Source organism: Xiphophorus couchianus, chromosome 23 (assembly GCF_001444195.1).
Source record: "Xiphophorus couchianus chromosome 23, X_couchianus-1.0, whole genome shotgun sequence".
Lineage (NCBI taxonomy): Eukaryota > Metazoa > Chordata > Actinopteri > Cyprinodontiformes > Poeciliidae > Xiphophorus > Xiphophorus couchianus.
This window is the reverse complement of record NC_040250.1, coordinates 5,747,306-5,770,335: the sequence shown is the minus strand read 5'-3', so window position 1 is coordinate 5,770,335 and position 23,030 is coordinate 5,747,306. Positions and strand designations below refer to the sequence as shown.

General features: G+C 37.2%; 1 protein-coding gene across 1 annotated transcript in view; it reads right to left on the bottom strand.

Annotated features, from left to right (window-relative positions):
* Window positions 1-23,030, bottom strand: part of fat2 (FAT atypical cadherin 2) — a 97,880-nt gene that overhangs the window by 18,330 nt on the left and 56,520 nt on the right. The window contains exons 16-22 of the mRNA XM_028009662.1: window positions 21,265-21,654; window positions 12,405-12,616; window positions 10,234-10,371; window positions 10,000-10,143; window positions 6,268-6,465; window positions 3,344-3,944; window positions 2,261-2,461 (exon numbers count right to left, since the gene is read on the bottom strand). Coding sequence (XP_027865463.1) covers window positions 2,261-2,461; window positions 3,344-3,944; window positions 6,268-6,465; window positions 10,000-10,143; window positions 10,234-10,371; window positions 12,405-12,616; window positions 21,265-21,654 — 1,884 coding nt within the window. The remainder of the gene's footprint in view (window positions 1-2,260; window positions 2,462-3,343; window positions 3,945-6,267; window positions 6,466-9,999; window positions 10,144-10,233; window positions 10,372-12,404; window positions 12,617-21,264; window positions 21,655-23,030) is intronic.

Sequence of the window (23,030 nt, the reverse complement as noted above, 5' to 3'; positions counted from 1 at the left end):
CCCTAAAAGCACAAGTCTCATATTGCAAAAAAAACATGTTTTTTCATCAACTAATATGATGTTGTAGTTTGCTACTTCAGCAAATGTTGTGTTTTAGAAAGTTTATTTCATCTGAAAACACAACAGTCAGTATCAGTCGATACCGATCCCATACAGAGAAACAGTGCTGAATGGACTTATTTGTTTGAACACAGACATAAATGTAGTGAATTACAAAATTATTAGATAACAGTAAACCAGCACAGCACACTTAAATACACCAATAGTTTCACAAGCTTGGTTAAACATGTAAAAAAACAACACAACTTGAATTTGTTCAGTCAGTGCAAGGCATAACCAATGTAAAATAAATTATAAAGAAACTGAAACTGACAAAAACAACAGCTTGACTACTGTAGTCAAATATGTAAAAAGTAAACTGCAACAAACCTTTTAAATGTTTCGGAAAGTGCAATGACGAATTCCAAATATAATGTAAAATAAATAATAAAGCATAATGTCGCTCAGACCACAAAGCATAGGACTGGACTGAATAGCTCTGCCCTCGTGGCACATTGTCACTAATACCTGATCTTTAATTTTTTTCAGTATCAAGACTGATACAGATATTAATATCGGATTGGTGCATCTCTATTGCTAAATATCAATATAATAAATGACAATACTGTCAGATATATTTTTTAATTACTTTTGTTAAATTCTAAATCTTACATACACTAGAGCCCAGTATTTGCTAGGGTTAGGGACTATAAGCAACCACAACAGATTGTTGAAATCTAAATACTTGAGACCCCTCTGGAAGCTCTTTTAGGCGCCAATTGTAATATTAAATATACCTTATGGCCTGATATGCACAGTGGAAGCATAACTCCAGTAACAACAGTTTTTCTACTGACTTCAAACAGAAAACATATAGTCTATTTCAATGCCAGGCAGTGAGTAAATATTGTCTTTTTATACAGTGCATATCAATATCAAGTTTCAACTGTACTGTATATAGGGAAAGGATCATGTAGGGCAGCGGTTGCTGAGGTTTTGCAGCAGCCATCAAATTGAAAGAAGTGGTTAGCATCCAAATTTCACATCTAGAAGGGTTCTTGTGAGCCACACTCACACTTTATTGGTGTCTGAGTGTGTGTGCAATAGAAGCACAGCGCAGGTTGTTAGATTCTGTGTCAACAGAGCGCTTTACTCTGGCAGGAAAGTGCTGGCAGGGTGCAGAGGAGAGATTTCTGCCAGCATTTCATCAAAATAAACCAGCACTGACACAGCAGCCTTTTGTGTGTGGGTGTGTGTGTGTTTGTGTGTGTATGTGAGGACAATATCTTGGCTCAGATTTCTGATAACGAAACAATCTCTCTCTCTCTCCATTACCATTACCATATTTGTTTCCCATTGTTTTATCACCAAATAAAATACATTTGTCCTCCTGTTATCAGCAAATGATGCTGTCAAACCTTTAAACTTGTTACAGCTCTGTGTGACAGCCACCACTACAGAGGCTGGCGGGGAATCTATCTGACACAGCAGTACAGTGAGTATAATCCCAATACAGACCTAATCAGGTCAAACAAGGGACCACTTAAATTAAACATCTTTTGGAGGGATGGAGATGGATCAAACTGTCTGTAAATTACGTTCAGGGAGATGAGAAGTCCTGCAAAATGTCTGTGTGCTTTTCGGTTTACTAAGCCTAAAATCAACAGGCTATTAATGTTATGTTTTTTTCATCATTTTTTAATCTAATGTTAACATAGCACTGAGTGATACGGCTTGCAGATAAAATCTCAGATTTTTTCATAACAGAGACTGAGGAACTCTCAGTTTTATTTTCCTGCAGTTTCAGTTACTGATCATATAATTACTTGCTTTTTTATCCTTTAAACACGTTGCGTAATGAAAGCAAAATAATGAATGTATTTTTTTTTCTCTGTTCCATTTTCTCCATCACTTTTGGATGAGTCCAAAGCTAAAAACTCTGTGCTATATAAGATTGCTCAAGCTCATGCAGTGCTCATTATGTTATGTGTGTTGCCACTGTTTTGTACTGGAGCAACTATAAAAGTTTATGTGAACTTTGGGGCTGCACACCCAGATATTCAGAGCGACAGACACCGAGCTTTGTGTTAGCAAACTTCAGCGTTTCCATTCCAGAACCACAACTTTCTCTGCAGTTCACACGATCTCACATCAGCACCGTTTCTGATGGCTGTCTCTCTGAAGCTCAGACACACACTGACACTGAGACAGAGTGACGTACCGTTACAGGAGCAGACGCTCTCCCAGGTGTGCTGCGGTGTGATGTAACCAGCTCTGGCTGTGGTGAAATGGCTCAGCTTCGCTCCTGACAGCAGCACGGCGTTCCTGCAGCCTCTCGCCAGACAGCTGGCTTCCACACATCCGTCATGGCTCACCTTGGGAATTCTGAGACCCAGGGAGTCTTCTAACTCTGCTAAAATACCTAAATCAAAGTGTTCACATTCAGACTGTACGGACTGCCATGATCACATGTCTTCGGCTATGTTCACTCAGCAGGCAAATGCGACCCAAATCTGCCTTTATTTTACCCTTTCGCAGCAGTCTAATGGGCCAATTCCAATCTTTTTACCCTAAAAAACTTCCATGTGTTACTAATTCAGATGTGTATCCAATTGTTTACAAAATGTCAGCAGTCTGAATGGTCACACTGCAGTTTATCTGGCTTTTATGTCATCAATGTGAGAGATGCATCATAATTCTGCACCTGACGTGATAAGTTAGGACATAAACAATGGCTGAAGTTTATGATTAAAAAATTATGAAAGAAGTCTGTGTCATAATCCCACCACTCCTGATTCTGACTACACATCCATCCAGAAGTTTATGATTAAAAAATTATGAAAGAAGTCTATGTCATAATCCCACCACTCCTGACTCTGACTACACATCCATCCAGAAGTTTATGATTAAAAAATTATGAAAGAAGTCTATGTCATAATCCCACCACTCCTGACTCTGACTACACATCCAGACAGAGTACAGAAATTGCAGCCAATACTACACAAAGCCATTGCTATTAGTTGTGCTTTCATTTTATTTGCTGACGTTTTCTTGTTGCAGTCTCGAAACAATACTATCAACTCCTATTGATGAATAAACCTTAAAATTGATTCATAAACGGTACCATCCATTATTATTTCTGTAAACAGTGATGTCAAAGTTCTGCTCATTCTGTGCATGCCGGTCACTTTAAGGATGTAAACCATGCACAAGTCTCCTTGCAGCCGGGTTTAATTAGTAGCATGAATTAAGACTTGCTGTGTGAACATAGCCTTATAAAGAAGTAATTCTGCTGACAGCTCACCTTCGAGTTTGCTCCCTGACAGCGACTGAATGAGTCCTCCCTCAGGCCTGCGGACCAGCAGCACCTCCAGGGCCTTGGTGTCAGACAGCTGCTGCAGGCTGGCAAGATAGAGCTCTTGTTTGGGAAGGCTAAGAGACTGTGCCATTTTGCGCTGGAGGCCTCTCCAGTGATCTCCCAGGAACTCCTCGGGTGACATCCCGACCAGCTGCAGCGTCAGGCCAGAGTCCAGCACGCTCTGACTGGCTGCCCACATGTGAACCTTGACCTCTGTCCAGACAGTAAACTTCCCGTCGCTCACGCTGATGTTCAGCGCATACGAGCCCACCTCCAGGTTTTCATCCGCCCAGATTTTACCATCAGTCAGGTCCACGGAGAACCTTTGGCCCTCTGGCTTTTGTGAAACCATCCTGTAGGTCAAGATGTCCTGCAGGTCCTGATCCGATGCGTGGAGTTTGCCGATGACCCGATTTGCAAATAGTCCTCCGGTGGTAGTAATGAAGACCTCGAGGGGGACAACGGTGGGAGGATACTTGCTCTGCTCAGTGACGTTGATGTTGATCACACAGATAGAAGACAGCGGAGGGTGACCACTGTCGGTTACCTGAATAAACAAAATGCAATGGTTTCACCCTTTCCTTCACACGATTGCAGTTTTTTTTAAAGTATGGCACTTTTAACAGATATTGCTTTCCTGCTAAACTGATTTTGTTTATTAATTTTTCTTTCCTCAAACTAATAAATCACTAAAAACTAACCTTTTGCATGAAAATGACTTAAGTCTAAAGTGTCTCAAAGTTTTAAAAATAATCAGTAAATTATATTACAGGAACTAATTCCATTTGATTAATTCAAATAGGGAGTTAAGCTCAATTAAAAACACATATGTTTCACATGTTCAAAATTCAATTTCTTAGCAAATATGAGTACTATGTAAACAAGGCCTGCTCAATCATAGGGAAATCTCCTGACTTGACAGCTGTCCAGCAGACATTCACTGATACCTTTCACAAACTAGAAAGTCACAAAAGATTATGTCTAACGAAGCTGACTGTTCTCAAGCTGTTTTATCTAAGCAAATAAAATTTCTGCATGTGGAAGGGGGGGTGAAAGTGTCAGAAAAGAGATGAAGAAACAGCAAAGGGGATAACCACAGCCTTAAGAGGATTGTAAAGCGAAGCTCTTTCAAGAGTTTCGAGAAAATTCACAAGGCATGAGCAGCAGCTGGAGTCTGTGCTACATGAGTCACCACACATAAATATATCCAGGACAGGGGCTACATCTGTTGCATTCCTTGTTATGCCGCTCCTGAATTAAAAGCATTTACTTTAGGCTTAGGGGAAAATGGACAGGACTGTTGCTTAGTGGTCCAAAGTCCTTTTTTAAGATGAAATGAGTAACTGGAAATCAAGGCCCCAGAGTCAGGATGAAGAGCTGAGAGACACAGAATCATAGATGCTTAAGGGTTCAGTGTGAATTTTCAGTCAGTGATGATTTGGGGAATCAAGTCATTTCCTGGTATTGGCCTTCATATTCAGTCCAAAGTCACCCCAGCTTCCTAGAAAGCTTCATTCCTCCTTTTCCTGACATCGTTGGCGGAAATGCTGATTTCATTTTCAAGGAGGATTTGGTACCTGCCCACACTCACAACATTACCACCACCTTGTTTAAAGACCATGATAATACTGGAGTTGAAATGCTAACCAAATTGTCTTATCTTAACCCTACAGAGAAACTGTGGAGTGTTTCTAAAAGACACTCAAGGCTCTCATCTGTTTCTTGATCAAACACAACACTGCATTGGTGGCTCCAACGCAGAGAAGCTGAAGACTGCTGTTCAAGCAACCTGGACTTCTTCAGCAGAACTAAAGGATGATCACCTTAATATCACACTATATTGGTGCTGTAATTTATGCAAAAGAAGCATAAGTGTTGATAGAAACCTTTCATTCACTGCAAGATAAGATTGCCAGAATTAACAGAAACAAACATTTAAAATTTGCCGCATTTTCATCTATCTAATCAAGTCAGTTTATTTGATTTAGCGAACACAAATTAGGTCATTGAATACAGATGGAAGATGTCTGTTTTTCCAGAAACGGTACGTAATTTTAGGAAAAGTCAGTTTTTGAAATATTTGTTAAAACTGTCACTTTGTCGTGACTGTATAAGACAGATAATTTATGAAAAAATTCTTTACCCAGTACTACTGGATACTGGGTACCTCCTCAAAAATGCACTGCTTGGTCAGACACAACCAATCAGAAACAGGAGGAGGGTCTTAGCATTCTCAATCATTCTTGTGTATGCGCCGCTCACACTTTCCTCCTTGTTCTCTGCTGTGTTACAGCTTTTTCCCGACAACAGAGCATGTTAGCATGACCACCGATTACAAGCGGAAGAGATTTTCTGTAACAATGAGTTGCTTCTCCACCATTAGCAAAATGACAGTAGGTTGATTAACAGCACTAAGATTGTGTTCCTGGCTCTGATTGGTTGGTTTTTACCAGGAGTGATGCATTTATGCAGATCAGTATAGTTTTTTTCACAGATTATCTGTCTCAAAAATACTGTCATGGCAAAGTGACAGTTTCAACAAATAAGTCAAAAACATATTTTTCAGATAAGTTATGTTATAGCTTTAAGGTTTCCCTGAGCAAACTTTAAATTTCCTGACAGCAGCTGTGGCTACAAGGTAAACTCAGCAGATTTAAACAGCAGGATCACAATTTCTTCTTTTTTTGTAGTTTTACTGACAATGTGAAAACAGAATTTTCAATGTCAGAAGTGATATGAAGACTTTGACAGAAATTGCAGTGTATTTGCCTCCAGTCCACTAGGTGAAGAGGGAGAAAGCAGCTTAGAGGAAAGAGAGACAACAGACAGAAGTGGAAGAGTAAAAACAGATGTGTAGTGGCCCTTCTTACCTGGATCTTCAGCTGATGGTAGGGTTTGTTCTTCTTCCTGAGAGGTGCAGAAAGAGACAACAGACCACCCTGGTCGACATTGAAACGGCGGTCACTGTTGCCACTGAGGATGTGAAAGGAGAAAGGCGGACCGTTCTTTGGAGTGTCTTTATCTGTCACAACAAGTTGAAGGATGCTACTGCCGATGGACTCTCCCTCCTATAAGAAATGTATTTATTTTTATTTCAGATTTTCATTCATCTTTAAATAGTATGTATTGAAAATCAACAGCGCATTTATAGCAATTTATGAAAAACTTGACCCAAACAAAAAAGTTTATGGGTTTCATTTTAATAACACGTTTGCCTTTCAATTGAATTTAATATTCTGTACTTCACAAATGATGCCAAGCTTTACTAAAAGAGATCAAAACATGTTTGCTGTGATGAATTACATATTCAGTTGAAGCTTCTTTTTATTGCGTCCTAATACTATTAGAAACCAGTGGTCCCTTACAAAACAAAGCCATCAGTCTCAGAACAGCACTCTGCCGAAGATGGATGGCAGGAAAGGTACACAAAATGTGAAATTATTGGGCTAATACATACACCAACCCATGTGCAGTGTTAGCAATTTAAATTAAACCATGCATCACATTATGAGTCAGGTCTGTTAAAAGAAAGCTGCAGCAGACTGTGACGAAAACGGTCGAATGTGTTGTAAATGTTGAAAGCTGGTCTTGTACCTCTGGCTTAGCTGAACACAAGAGTTGCCATATTGACACAAAAGCCTAATTAACTTAAGATAAAACAAAGTGTTGAGCAGTTGGGATTCAGTGAGCCTAACCTCTGTCTGCATATTTGTGGTTTTATGAAGCGGCGGAGTAACACATTTTATTACCTATATGACCACACCTGCTACAATTTGCTTATAGACCAAACAGAGCCACATAAAATGCAGAAGGCTTTTGTGTTCCTATTTAGGATTAGAGAAACACAGACAGGTGAATTTCATTCAAAGACCACAGTTAAGCCTTTTATATCATGTCTACATCCATACAAATCTTGAATTCCCAGGAACAGACATCCAAACATCATCGCTTCTCTAATGTACTTGATCCTAAACGTCTTTGTAGGTGGAGCAGATTAAAAATGTCACCTGGTCCATTCTGTAGCTTAATACTAGGCTCCCCTAGAGATGAGTACCAGGGCCCCTGCTCTACAACTGGCAGACAACTCCACTATCATTTGACAAAGTGAATCTTGAAATAAAGAGAATTTTAAAGGTTTTAAAGGTGACAAATAGGAAGATGCAAATTTTAAAATAGTTTGAAAAAGTTAGAGGTGAATCAGACTGAAGTCTTCATAACACATCTACATTTTTTTTACAAAAAGGCATGTGCTTACCATTCTGGTACAAGCTGCTATAAAATAATAGTTCACAATCAATAGTAATGAAGTAAAACATGAAAGAACAAAAAACTTTAAGGTATTTATGAGGTATTTAAAATTGCTATTCTCCCCCTCTCTTTTTTCACTCAAACTGAGAAAAAGTCAAACAGCTTTTATTTTGGCCTACATTTAATTACTTTCACTTCAGGACATTCCATTAAGGACCTGAAATAAAAAAAAATAAATATTCATCCCAAACCCCGGGGCTTCACTGAAGTTAAAGATAGACTGTAATTGAACACAATGTTTGTCTGCAAGAGTTACTTTCTAGGAAATTATTCAGAATGAGGAATGCACACTGATACAGAGAAAGTGGTTCATGCAAAAAGACATAAAATTCCATTGGGTTTTTAGTCCAGAATTTACCCAACTCAGCTGAATCTGCAAATGGGCTCTGAGCAGAACAATTTAATCCTGGTACATTTAAATGTCTTCAGATTGTTTTCACTGCTCAGTGGAGACAATCTTCCTCAGCGATGAAGAATTTATCTTGATTTATATCTCCTGTGGCTTCCTCTGTGGTGGTTCTGGGAACCAAAATGAATCACTTGTCAAACTGCTGGTTTTAGTGAAGATTTCAAACTCAACTCCAGCCTATAGTGGCAGCTTCACTTCCCCACAACAGATGTGCCTCTCGTAAAAGCAGACGTCTGAAGGTGACAAATAGTCAAACAAAGACTGTAATTAACTGCCAAAAAGAAAATCCAGGCCGCTGTCGACCTGCAGCACCTGTCTGTAAAAATTAACAACTCCTCAGACCGTCTGCAGCCGCATCCATCTGCTCACTGCAATCAGAGCGCCTTCATCAGGCAGAGCTGGCGTTAGCACATGGGAGCATTTCAAAGACTTTGGATTCATCCACAATCGACATTTGGCAAAGTTTGGTCTCACGACCATGCTTTCCCGTGGCTGGATGGTGTGAAGAGAGCTGGCAAACGTGCAGCAGTCAAAGTGATGAAGAGCTGGCAGATAAAACGCCGTCAATGAGTAACAACCACAGCTAGCCAGGAGCAGATTTATAAACAAACATACACAGACACGTGGAAAACTGAAACATTGTGAAATACATGCGTTCCCAGGAGCTAAAGTGCAGGTAAATTGCCCGTTAAAAGTTTTTTTCCACCTCAGCAGACGTGGTTGTGTAATAAAAGGTTTAAAGCAAAAAGGTTGAACACAGTGGCAATCACGATAGCTGATCCCTCTGAAGTTTGAATTCAAAGTTCAGAAAGAAATCTGTGTACTCTTGTTTTGAATCAAGTAAATGAAAGAGATAAACAAAATAAGTCATTTCTAATTTCTCTTTATCACTGGCTATGGTATCTCTATGTAAGATTGTCAGGGAATGTTGGGGACACCGTCTGCCCCTTTGTCTCCATGTGAACAAAGTGAACACAAAATGAGGCACTTGCGAGAGGCACTGCATTCTTTGCTCATCCTCATTCATGTTGCACCTATTTTTACACAGAGTCGTAAAATATCACACATGAATGCAACTGTTGCTCTTCAGGACACTGGAGTTTATATATTTGTTTTGTAGGAGGCGGCGGCTTATTCCTGTGTGTTCTTGCTGGAATTCTTTGTCTCCTGACGTATCGGTTCACGACAGTTTGTCGAAGCTGTGCTTTGTGTGTGCAGCAGGGTGTGCAGCCATTTTTTGTTTTTTTAAGCGACAGACATGAAAGATCTCTAGGCACAAAACAGTGGCTGCAACAAATCAAAACACAGTGGGAAAACCTGTTCAAACGTGCATATGGTTCCTGCAAGGGTCAAATCAATAAAAAGTACATAAAAGACAAGCTGTTTAAGAAAATGACTTCTTTCTCTTTCCTTTCCAGGCCTGCAAAAGCTACATCAAAAACACTAAAAGAGGACAACAAAAATCAAGGTCATTGGTGACTTAATGAGTTAAGACGATTTGCATCAACTTAATGTGCATAATATTTTTGTGTCTTTTTTATTTCAAGCCCTTACTTCTCTCAAGCACTTGAGTACTTTTCAAAAACATCCTTTTGTAGGAGAGCGCTGAATGCAAAGTGTAGGCTGAACTTGTTCTTTCATGCCTGCAGCAAAGTGGATGCATCATCTGGACAAAATGTACGGTAGCCAACATGTGGTGGCCCACGCCGAAAATAACACAAACAAAGCATGAGGATTACTATGACATGGATGATAGAATATCTGCACAGCCATATCTTTCAGGATTCAGCAATTAGCTGGATAAACATCAAATAAGCCATGTTCCACCAAAAATGTCTGCATGCTTTCTGTGAATAAGCGTAACAAAACTTTCAGGTTGTCGTACCTGCAGCACTAGATTGTGGTTGACCTGAGAGAAGACAGGTGGGTTGTCGTTGACGTCCATGATAGTGATGGTGACGAGGACCGCCGATGACAGAGGGGGCCTGCCCTCATCTGCTGCCTGCACCGTCAGAGAGTAATGAGTGATCTGCAAAGGAGAAATCAGGGTTTAACAAAACACTTTTTGTTTAATTGTCATTCAATGTTTTTCTTTTTTTTGTATTTCACACACGCTGACCTCTTCTCTGTCCAGTGCTGTGCGGACAGAAATTTCACCGCTGCGAGGGTGGATGGAGAACTGTTGCTGCAGATCTCCACTAACGATTGAGTACCGAAGCAGATTATTGATTGGACCATCCAGGTCTGAAGCTGTTACCTGATAGGAATGAAAGAATAGATAACACCACAGTCAAAGCAAATATATATTTTTTCTTTTTTTATACATCATTATAAAAATATAGAAAAACAACTGAGTTTAAAAAACGTCATCCAATAAATGATTAATGCGTAATATTTCTGAGCCAAAGGTGATCTAAACAGATTGAGACCAAAGAAAGGACATAACTCTGTTAGCATTTGTATGAATGTATTTTCTTATCATAACAGGCACAAGCTTTTCTTGATGTCTTAGAGAAATAAAAGCCAGAGCACTAAAATCCATCACTTGTGTCATATTTTCTACAGCAGGTCACACCCAAAGCATAACATTTAAGATGTTGAAAATCAGATTTTTTCTGTCACAACTAACAACATTTACAGGAACAATCAGTATAGGATGCACATGATGGATTCTGTATACAGCTATAATCCTATAAGCTGATACATTCTGATTGCGTTGTTGCAAACCATTAAATTGCAACTGACTTTAATTCTTGATATTTTGCTATTTAATGCAAGACTTAAACATGTTTTGGTTAGGATTTGTTTTCAAGCTTAGACATTAATACAAAGCATTATCTACCAACTTTTTGACCAACGTGGCTTGTTTCAGTGCTTTATATGTTCTTTAATGACCCATACTTTAATGGAAGTTGCTTTTGTTGGAGTTTATTTTAAATAAATTAGATGCATGTTGTCCTTTAATGTAATTTCTGTTCTAGATCCTATTCATCCCCTCAAAAATATCTTGAGAAAAGGTTTGGTCATAAAACAGACCCAACAGATGAAGACTTAGTTTCATCCTTCAGTTTCTCTCTGAATTTAGCTCACTTAAAAAAATTAATCCAACTTTCTGTAGTTAATTAAACAACTGAAACAGCTGGCCATCAAAGAAAAACTTGGACCTGTTAGATGAAAGTGTTGTAACCAGTGAGTCGCTGAGCTGTGTTATTGCCATATATCTGCTGCCGCCCTGATGAGACGTCATGTGGCTTAATCTGGTTTCTGCTTCTTTCTCACTTGAATGTCTGATCAATATACAGTATAAGTTCGAACTGTTGTCAGTACTCTCTACTCGCCTCATTCGTCACCTCCTGTCATGTTGTGTATTTGTGTGTATCACATCTGCTTGCACTGCAATTAAATATTACCTGATTAAATGTTTTATTTGGTTCACAATTATCTGTTTTGTGTGTGTACATGTCATAAATTATCAAATCTTTGCTTCATTAACTTTTCATTGTGCAACCTGGTTTTCTACACTCTTGACTCAAAAATTCTTCCAGATTTCTCATATGAGGTCTTTGTACATGAATTTATTTTGTTTTTCACCTTCCACTTCTTTTTTAATTTTAAGAAGGTTTTCTTGTGTGTTAAAGGAATTACAATATTTTTTTTAAATTACATTATCTATTACTAAATTATAAAAATGTACATCTAATAAGCTTTGACTGAAAACAATGATTCCAGTGCTTATAAAAATCTTCATGAAGTTCACTGTGTACCTTAAGAAAGCATTAGGATATTTCATGTATGTCCAAGATTTTGTCTATAAATGATAAAAAAGACATTAGAAATTTAAATAATAATGGTTTTAAAATGCCTTCAATTTAAGACAGTATGAAGAAAGCTTGTTAAAATTAGTGCTAAAGCACATATCATATATACTTTAAAGCCCACATTTTTGCATTATGTTTTCTTTTGGTTTAATGTAATATTTTAATCTTAAATGAAAATCATACTTTACTGAAACATCAGTCAGTGTGTACCTATCTATATACAGCATTCCCAAGGGTGAACTGAGTTTCTGAAATAAACTTATCATTATCAAAGGAGTCCGTTATATAAAAAGGCACTTTAAACTATGATACATTCACTTAGAGCTGCATTGTAATTTAATGACTGCAGAATTGCAGTATTTGTAGAATATTAGTATTTAGTATTTAGATGTTTGCATTTGTCTTTATGTATAAAGACAAATTATGTTTCTCCAGTTTCATTACATTGCAATATATTGGATTTATTCCTTACTTTCATAACCAGACTTCCGGGTGTCAGATCCTCCAGTATCTCAGCGCTGTAATCGCCCTGTCTGAACACTGGTGCATTATCGTTCATGTCCGTCACATTGATGATAACTGTTGTGATGTCACTGAGGGAAGACTTTCCACGACTTCCCTCCACGGACAGGTAGTACTCCCTGGACACCTCGAAGTCCAGCGCTGCCATGAGGGTGAGAAGGCCTGTAAGATGATGACATAAAGGCTAAGTTTGATAGCAGTCACTTTGAACTGCAGAACAAAAATCTGATGTCTGCTTGATTGACTGACAGAGAGCTGTCTTGCATCCTTGATGACCGAAGTTCACACTTGACTGCTATCATAAGAACAAAGAAGTGCTTAAGGGTTTCCCACATCTGTTCTGCTTTCCCCTTAATGTGATTCAATGAAACGTTTAAAGTGCAGGCTCAAAAAGTGAACAACTGGGAAGAAAAATTAATGAGTAGAAAACTTTCAATCTTTAGTCTACTTCTACTTTAGACAATTTCAGGATCTTTTGTTCTGATGGTTTTGTGATGGTATTGTTACCGCAATAGTACAAGAAAGTGTATTCTGGTGCTATTGCATTTTCAAAAAAATGTTTTCATTTATTTTGTATATTTTTTAGAGTGTTAAGTGAGTTCTCCTATTTATATATTACAACTTTAAACAGCTAAAGATCTCTGTGATGCATTTTCTACAATTGATGGGAATAAATTCAAGATCAGGATATAAATCATTAATTTTATTGCAATATAAACACTAATTGAACTTGAGGTTTACTTGCTATACATTGCAAAATACTCATGTGTGAACTGCTGCATAAAGTTATGAAGATATCAATTTATTTTACATCTTTACATATCTCAACGACCTTCCTTTTATCTGTTTCCCCAGCATTTCTTTTGTGTTGCACATCTGAATTGTCATCACAACCTCCTATATAAACTATGCTCTGCCTGACTACACATGAGACTGAAATGCAGAGTCAATATTATATGGAGTGACAAGCATTTTATGATCTTTAAATGGGTGTTCTCGTTGTGAGCGGAATGTGGTTTGGACGATGATATTTTCCATAAGTCAAACACATCCTGTGGTATCATGTGGTATAACTGAGCTCAGTAAAGCTGTTAGTTTAACCTTTAAGGAGACATAAATCTCTCCACAAATGCCTACTGTCTGTGTGCATGCTGTCATCCTCATGTGAAGCCCAACATCAGTTTATGGAAACAGCTAAAGGAGTTAAGATGTGATTACTGCGTTTGGTTTAAGAGTCAGACAGTTTGAAGTCTTTCTGGATCTGACCTGCTGAATATTTGCTCAATATAAATGATTTGTCTGAGACAAAAAGAGAAAATATGTTTTTTGTTGCTAAAATAACAAGTACAAACCAAACAATCCTTACATTGTCAATGAGCAATCTATGTCTATGTGCTGACTGCTGTCTTAGTTTTTTAGTTTCTAATAGTAACTAATGGTTCATTGGTCACTATTGATAGCTCACAGAAAGGATAGATAGTTTTATGGCAACATCTTTGATCAAATCTACTTAATTGACACAGCAAAGTTCAATTAAAATGTTTCTATGGTCATTATACTTTTAAAAGACATAATTTAAAATACTTTATACAATAACTTTGACATAAAAGACAATAAAAATGTTAACAATTGGCGGCTAAATTAGTAATAAAATTGTATTTTCAGAGACCAAATCTGAAACAATATTTTACATTTCTTAACTGATTTAATGAGGATTGTAATTAATAAATTCTTTGCACAAAACAAACTCCTTATTAGTTTTCAAATTTATCAGAAAAAGTATTTCTTTGAGTCAACGAATAACATCATCTCCTATTAAAACATCTTTTCCCTTTCAACCAACATGTTGTTAATGGCTATGACAGAGAATATGAAACATCCTTGGCAAATATATCCACCTCTCGTCATCAGAAAATAACCAAAACATGTTTGCCTTTCTTGGAGCTGTAGCAATAAAGACCCTTAATCCAAAACCATACAGAAAAAAAATAGAATTACAGCCTGCAGCTCTAACTCCAGAACATCCTGATCCACTCATTAACTACAGTCCAAAGCACAGATGTAAACAAAAACACATAACTCTAGTTAACTTTTAGTGAGCTCAAACAAACTCACAGTGGTTTCAGTGTTTGGAAATGGGACACAACTGTGGAGGTTTTTACCTTTTTCTGTTTTTGTTACACTGAGCAAGTGTGAAGCAACAGAACGTCTCATTGTGGGCATATTATCCCACACAGAGCCGGAGCGTACCTACCTGCTGCAGCTCGTCATATCTAGCAGAGTGTGGGTGAAACATACTCCCAGTTTTGGGCTGCCAGCCAGTCTGCCAAAAGACACCTTATTAAGAGAGAACAAAAATAGGCTCCAACAACACGAAACAACCATCCACCACTCTGCTAAAATCGAACACCTCCATGTTTCAGAGAGTAAATTATTTGTGCCCCGTACAAAGAATGTAGGTCTCAATTTATTGATTTTTCTGAGATAAGGGAGTTTTCTGCAGCTAGCTGTAGTCAAAATTATCCAAGATGTGTTATTTATTCATTTGTTGTTGTTTGGATTTACAATCCAACTGTGAAAATGCAGGCTGGGATCCTGTTTTCCCTTTTGTATCAATAAAACACATTCTTTCTTTTTTTGCTGAATTCCCACTGACAAGTCTCTGCTTGTTTATAATTTGTACAATGCCAGGGTTGCTCCACTTCTTATTCTTAAACTAAATGTTATTGGAAGAACTGTAAATCAGCTTTCGTATGTGTAAGAGAACAACAGCAGTGACATCAAATATATATAAGCTGATTCGATAGAACTAACGCCTACTACGTAGTTTGAAATCACTTTACTCAGTGAGACGGTAAAAGTGCGTCCATCGAGCCAAATATATTACTGGCAAGCAGTTTGAATGTATGCCACCCGAAATACAATAACCTTCCAAATACTTCATCCAAACAGCCCTTAGCAATTGTGTACATATTGTAATTTCAGTGATGATCGCGACTGAATACATTGTGCAGCTCCAAGCTATAATGATGAGAAAGAGGTTACTAGATGAAAAACCTGCTGAAATACTGAACAAATAACGAACTAAATCACTTTAAATTAAAACAAAAATGACTTAATTACAAATAGAAGACTAAACAAATCTCAACTTTCAAAACCAATCAGAAAAATCAAATCTGGTCCCTTAACATTTACACATGGCACAAAAGACCTTCTGTAGAACAAATCCTGCATAGAGAGCAAACACCAAGTGCTCAGCTAAACAATAAATCAATACTCTTCCTTCACACTGTTCAACTTTATAGTAGAGAATATATTAACTTGTGACTGACTTTCTTTTTCACATATCACTCACAAGATTGTGCCTAAAATAAGAACCATCTTGAGTAAGAGACCAACAGCAGTGAAATTACAAAAACAAAACAACTTGGTGCTAAACTCTAAAGAAAACCCATAAAATAAATTAAATAAAAATTGCTCTAGGTAAAATCATTAGATTTGTTGTAAATAAATTGAGTGCATAGTATTTTATCTCTGTCCTCAGACCAATGACACTGCTTCTGGTAAGAAGCCTTTTCCCATACTCTCAGTTGTAGATGGCATGGAATCCAAGCGCCTGCTGGATGATGGCCCCCTAAAAATTTTATAGTTAGGATAGTAAATGTTGTTCATTATGTGCCCTGGATCCACATCGTTGAATCAAGATGTCTCAAAAGTCAGCCTATCTACAGCTTTTCTGTCTTATGAGTTACAATTCCTGTACCAGATGATGATATCGTTAGAAACTACTGAGTAGCAGAAATGAAGAAGGTTTACAGTACTACTGTGGAAATATTATACCTTTTCAGTCATTTTAGACTAAGGCACACTATTCTTGTGTACCTGTCTTTACTGGGCTGGAGGTTTGTATACTCCAGGTAGGGAGAACTTGCCACTCTCTCCATCAGTATCCTATTTAAATCAGGTGGTAAGTAGTTTATCCTGCTTCTCTCTTCTGAAGTCCACTGTCTGGTTTTATATTGAGATTAAATGTTTTCTTTACATCAGAGTTTTGATGTTGATTGATATCAGGAAATTCCACAGTGGTGTTAGGGTTGAATTGGAATCAAAAGAGTATCAAGAATAGAAGTTGACTTAAAGCACGTCCTTGGGAGGCTCAATAGTGACCAAGTTAGTAACTGCAAAACCAACATATTTTACAATTACCAACATGTAATTGTAAAATATGTTGGTAATTGTAAAACTTTATATGCAGTTTTTTATATTTTCCTTCTGCTGAGGATTTAGCGGCCATTACGTGGCACTAATCTCCAGTTCCTTGAACTTTTTTATTTATTAAATGCAGAGCTATCAACCAGCAAACAGGAGTAACTGCCCTACTACGACATAATTTAAAATAAGTCTTTATTTTAAAAACTTCCCACAAAGTAAAAGAAGGAGATTCGTACTTTTGTTTATTGTTTGAAATGGCAGCTTACTGGTACCCTGTGGAAAGAGAGCATAAATGATTCAGTGAAAGGATGAGGTTTTTACATATCTGGGCTAAATCACCAGATACAGTAACACATCTATGTTAAACATTTTCTAAAGTGAGCTTTAGGGATCAGACTGGAAGCCACAGTTTCACAGCATGTCTCTGGAGTTTTCATGGATCCCTCTCACTGCAGCAGAGGTGTTTGTGCACGTACAGTAATTATGCTAATGTTTTTGATTGCCTGTTATAACCCTGCACTGTAGTAAGCCTTTGATATAAACATACAGCAGCAGCTTTTTCTTTCTCCTGCCAGCTTTCTATCAGTGTGGACTTGTTTCACAGTTTTGCTCCGAGCAGTCTAAGCTCATTCCACACAGCATGAAGTGACTTCCCACAGAGTAGCTGAGTGAGGATTGCTTGTCATTGAAAGCTTCTATGCTTTTACTTCTCACACATTTATTGTGAACACAAACAGTAGCGCTTTGAGAAGCTACAGCAAAGGCTGTTAAAACCCATAAGAAGCTGCAGGGTATTAATTTGTTATTAGCTACAAACAATAAAAAACAAGTCAGCTTACTTTGCTTTCACTAGAACACAGAGCTAAAAAAAAGATTAGTACAAATCTGTCTTACATTTTTTAAATTTGCAAATAAAATCTTGTGCTGCCATAAACAGTTGAGGATTTAGTTGTTGAGGATTGTCAAGTTGTTACCTATTTCTGTGGTGAAGGTGTGTAGGCGTCGCAAGGAAAAAGATTAGTGATATTTTTTCATTTAAAATAACATTTGATCTACAGCTGCATATAGTGCTTTGCTCAAGTGTGTTCCCATTAAAATCTTATATATTCTGTGGCAAAAATTTGCATTTAGTCGAACCACTATTTACTGCAATTACACCTGAGACTCTTTTCTAGTACTTTATTTCTAGATCTTTATGCACAGACTGAAACTGCTTTGCCAGAAAGTTTGCCTCAGTCCCAAGTCTGTTTGTAACACTTAACAGGTTTTCTTCCAGTATTGCACCATATTTTGCTCCACAAGTCTCACAAGCATTCTCAGAGCATGATACTGCCACTGTCGTGTTTTATTGTGAGGATAGTGTGTTAGGTGGTGATTTACAGGGTTAATTTTCTGCCACACACAGGATGCTGCATGTAGGCCCAAAAGTTTTTTTTTCTTGTCCCCTCTTCTTCTAGGCCACCTCCCCTTCCTGGGTTCTAACAAACTGCAAATTAAAATTCTCTTATCTTTGTTTCAACACTGACCCTCTTCCATACAGGCCAAATATGCAGGATCTGTCCTCTCAATAGATTTACGCTATGCATTCATTACTTATTGATGGAATGAACAGTGCTTTGTTCAAAACCTGGGACATTGTTTTATAATCTAAGCCTTTAAACTGATTCACAATTTCCTCTGTAACCTTTGTGGTGTGTTCTTTGGTCTTCATGATGCTTTTTGTTCCATAATATTCTCTAACAAACCTCCAAAGTCTTCACAGAACAGCTGCATCTATACTGAGATTAAATTACTAATTAGTTCACTTCTGAAAGCAAATGGCTGCACTCAATTATGTGCAGTAGTACCAGAGGAAAGGGCTTGAATGCTAATGCGTACCACACACTGTGATTTTTACCTGTAGATGTGTGCCTTTATTTTCCTTTCACTTCACTGTTCTTCACAGTTCTCAGTGTTGGTCTATTACCAAATCATCCAATAGAATAACACATGGAAGATATTGGCAGTTACATTAAAAAATGTAAAAACTTCAAAGGGCAAGACGCTTTTTGCAAGATGGTGTAAAAACTGCACAGTGGAGACATTGAAAAGTACAAATTTAGGTTCATTCAGCGAGCATAATATTTCCTTGTATTAATTTAGATTTTTAATTCTCAGTACAGCAAAGAATATGTGGTACATTGTCCTCTTTTTAGTCATACAGTCCTTCAATTTGTTTTAAACCTATTTCAGACATGAAATATTTGCTCTTCATGCTGAATTGAAACAATGAACTATTTACCTCTTGAAAACTGTAGACACACAGAACTTTGTTGAGTTATTTTTCTCCTACTCTGCCTTTGAAGATAAACTCACCTATTTGTCACATGATTAGTTTATCTTTCCTGATGATTCAGTGAAATATTAAGCTGCCATGAGGGCTAGACCCAATCCATCTGGCTCCTATATCAGACAAGACAAACTGCTTGCTGTCTAATATTGGAAAAACAACTCCTGATCCACAGCCAGTGTGAGATTTACTGACCACAGCTATGTCCTTTATAGACAACTTGGAGATGCTTGCTTATCATGCAAAGGATCCATAGTTCATTCAAAAACCATATAAATTATCTAGTGTATTCTTCACCAACCAGTGGGTGGATGATGCTTTTGAATGATGTTTTATCAGCTCAGCAGCAGATATTACAGTTGGTTTGAGGGTCTTTAACTGTTTTCACATCTAAAAACACCTGGGAGATCCAGGGGAAATGCAGACTGTCTGAGCTTCTGCTGCTGTTCCTGCATGCCTTTCACAGCAGGAGATTCACACTCACAGCTGGAAGTAACACGGAATAATATCTGGGAGGAGCGCAGAGGTTGCAGGAGATGATGGAAAAATGCTCCGTGGGATTCTCAGTTTTATTAACAGCAAGCTGGCAAATGAGTCCCGTTGAAAAATATTTTAGTGTTTATTGTGTATATAACATAACATTTTAACAATATAACATTTTAATTAGAATGAATTATTGCTGAATTAATTAGAATGAATTTTTGCAACAAAGGAGTAAACCACAGTGGTGGACAATATGGCCTATAAACAATTTCACAATATCTGCAGAAAAAAAGGGTTTGAACATCTGTGTGCTCTGTAATTGGATACATTCTAGTGACTTGGTGGGCAAAAATTTTGTTAAAATTTTGATTTATGCTCTTTTTTTTAAATAACAGAACGACTGTAGAAATTGCACTATGTTTGGAATATTGTGAGTATGGGGCAAAGAGAGCAAAAATGAGGGATTTGCAGGTATTTAAATTATTCATATTATTCATAATTATTCAACAAAAACAGAAATGTACTTTTTGCGAAATATTAACTTTTGTTGTTCTTCTAAATTAAAATGCTAGAAATAATATACTGAATATACCTTAGGTTGTTAAATTCAGCTCAGCAAAAATCAGTTTTCTTTTTCTGTCAATTGTTTTGAAAGAGATTAATTAGTGAAGCCAACAGATGACGGCTTCACTCTTTCTGTGTTTCAAACTCCAATAATTACATAAAGCATCACATCAAAGGGTAAACATTTGCTGCAATGTTTACTGTGAACAAAATTTATTCATGATGCTTTAAATTCAATATACAAAGTCTGAAATCTTAAACTATATTTCAACTTAGGCATCACAGAGGTAGTTGTACATTCTCAGGAGTCTCAACAAATGTATTTTTCTCTGTCAGGTTTGTTTATCCTTCCTATTTAAAACATGAGAAGGCTGAATGCAGGATGTCTTTCAGACAGCCTTGAAAAAAAAACAGACGTGTTTGAGTAAAACTTTGAATGTTTCTGACTTTTAATTATACATCATACTTTTACATTATATACGTTGTTCATAACTTCCCCCAAAGCATTTCACTCTGTTGACATCACAGGGGAATGTTGGCTTTTGCATATTAATACAGGTGGAATACTTATTAATTTATTTGAGAAAAGTCCTAATTGCTATATACCGTTGACAGGTTAGTAAAAAAAAAAGAAAAAAAAAAAGATGGGGCCTCCAGTCACCTTGAAGGAAATAAAATCAAAATATTTTTTGTCCGGATCAAAAGTTTCAGCTCCCTGGTTTGTCTTTGTTGTACTAATACAATGCAGATGAATTATCCACACAATGAACTGTTGGCACTCCATTCATCATAACCAGAGCATATTTCAGATATTTATACACCATGGAAGAAAGTTCTCACAGTAGCAAATATGCTATTGTTCCACTCATGAAATATTCTTTGAGTTTTGCAGACCGGAAACTTTCTGATTCTTTTGTGTTTAATTACACATATTTTAAGCTTTTTTCTATTGTTCTTTTTAGAGATATTTATATGTGAAAAGCTAAAGTGTATTTTAAAATGAATTGGTTTATTTTGTGAAATGTCAAATCTACATATTTCTTTTGTTCTTTATCATATCTTTTACAGTTTAGACTTTTTTGAATCATATTTAATTTGAAAGTTTATGAAAATTTTGAATACATACACAGAATAGTCCTCACAACCCAGTGAAGATAAACATTTTGTAAATTCACCTCAGAAAATTCAGTTTTTAAATCTGTGGACAAAAAACAGTTCTGACCTGTTTGTGAGTCTAGATGGAAGCGGCCATCCTCGTTTCCTGAGATAATGCGGTACACGATGGGATCCGGACCACCCCCGTCTCTGGTGAGCGCTGACACGCTCAACACCTCAGACCCGACCACCAACGACTCTGAAAGCTGGGCGGTGTACTCCGAGCTCAGGAACACCGGTTGATAGTCGTCGAGGGAAACCACATCCACTGTAACCGTGGCAACAGAGTACAGGTGGCGAGGCAGGCCACGGTCGGTGGCCTTAACCTTCAACTCAAATGCTGGTGGGGTGTCAGAGGTAAGAGGTCGCTCCAGCCGCAGGACTCCAGAGAACTCATCCAGAGAGAAGAAACCACGGTCTCCTGCCAGCATGGAGTACTTCACCTCAGAATTGATGCCTGAAAAACAGAAATTACTTAAGCTCAAACCTGAAGAATAAACATACAAGAGAAACTCAACCAAATTTAACCTCTGTGTGCAGAAATATTAATTTAAAAAGTTTTCATTTAAATATTTAAAAAAAACTTCTAAAAGTTTAATAAGGAGCTTATATTTTAAAATGTATTTTAAATGGAAATAAAACAAAAGATCAATAATTTTCTGGTTGATCTGATGAGAGTGCTAAATGACGTAAATTGTTGTCTGAGAAATTAAAAATTGTGTAAAAACATGGTGGAGGAGACAAACTTAAAGAAATGAACTACAATTGAAAGTATTATTGAAAATAAGCACAGAATCTGTTGAAAGTTGTATTTTAAGGAGTAAAATATCTATAAACAATCGTTAATCCTCAATTGTTTACTATTATTATTGAATCACATTTTAAAAACAACTTTCATCTTTATTCGGGAGTTGCTTAAAAGAAAAAGGGGCAGAGAGAGAAAGAGTAAAACAAGCAGTAAATGCCTCTAACTGGGATTTGAAATGGATTAAAATGTTGCAGCCTTTATAAATGGAGCATATTTTCCATTTATGTTTTCACAGATATCACCATCAGTCAGTTGCAAATTTCCTACCCCTCAACCAATTCAGAATGCAAGAAATTATCTGACATTATGTGGCAAGATAAAATGCATTGCTATTTCATCCATTCATGTCACTCTTATCTGCAGCAAACCATATAATAGATCATAACTCAACAGATGGGGGCACCAAATCCCCTTTTCAGGTCATGAAAAAAGCAATTTTTTCATAAGGCCTCTGAAAAAACTCTGACAACAGCATCATTCTTGTGAATTAACTTCATTTTCAAGTCCTTATTTTCATCAAGGCATTTCACATAAACATTTAAGCATGCAAACCTAAGTCACACAAGGAAGTTTAGGTGTTCTGCAGAAGATTAACTGGACTAAAGTTTGAAAGATGATGGTTAAGCAGTTTGTCTTTCTGTTGCCATGACAGAAAACACACTTCAGTGTATTCCATTCAAAAACTAAGATTTATTCTCGAAACCGTCTCAATCTTTAAAAGCCAGCAGCTGGATTTGAAAAGTCTGCTGATGCTCGCTCATTAAGAAAATAAATCAAATCACTGAAGAAGCAAACTGGTGCACCAGTAGACAAAGTAAAGCCTCAAACATGCTGGTCTTTATGTCTCATCTGTGAGAAAGCTGTGAGAGCAGGTGAAGACAAGCTGCTGCACATCTAAAGGAGTGGCTGAGCTGCCAAAGTATGCCTTGCAAAAAAAGTCTGTCCCAGCTGGTTATGGGCAGACTTTTTGATCACTTTCTTTACATTTGCCAGTGAGTCAAAGTTTGACCATAAACCTTTCAACA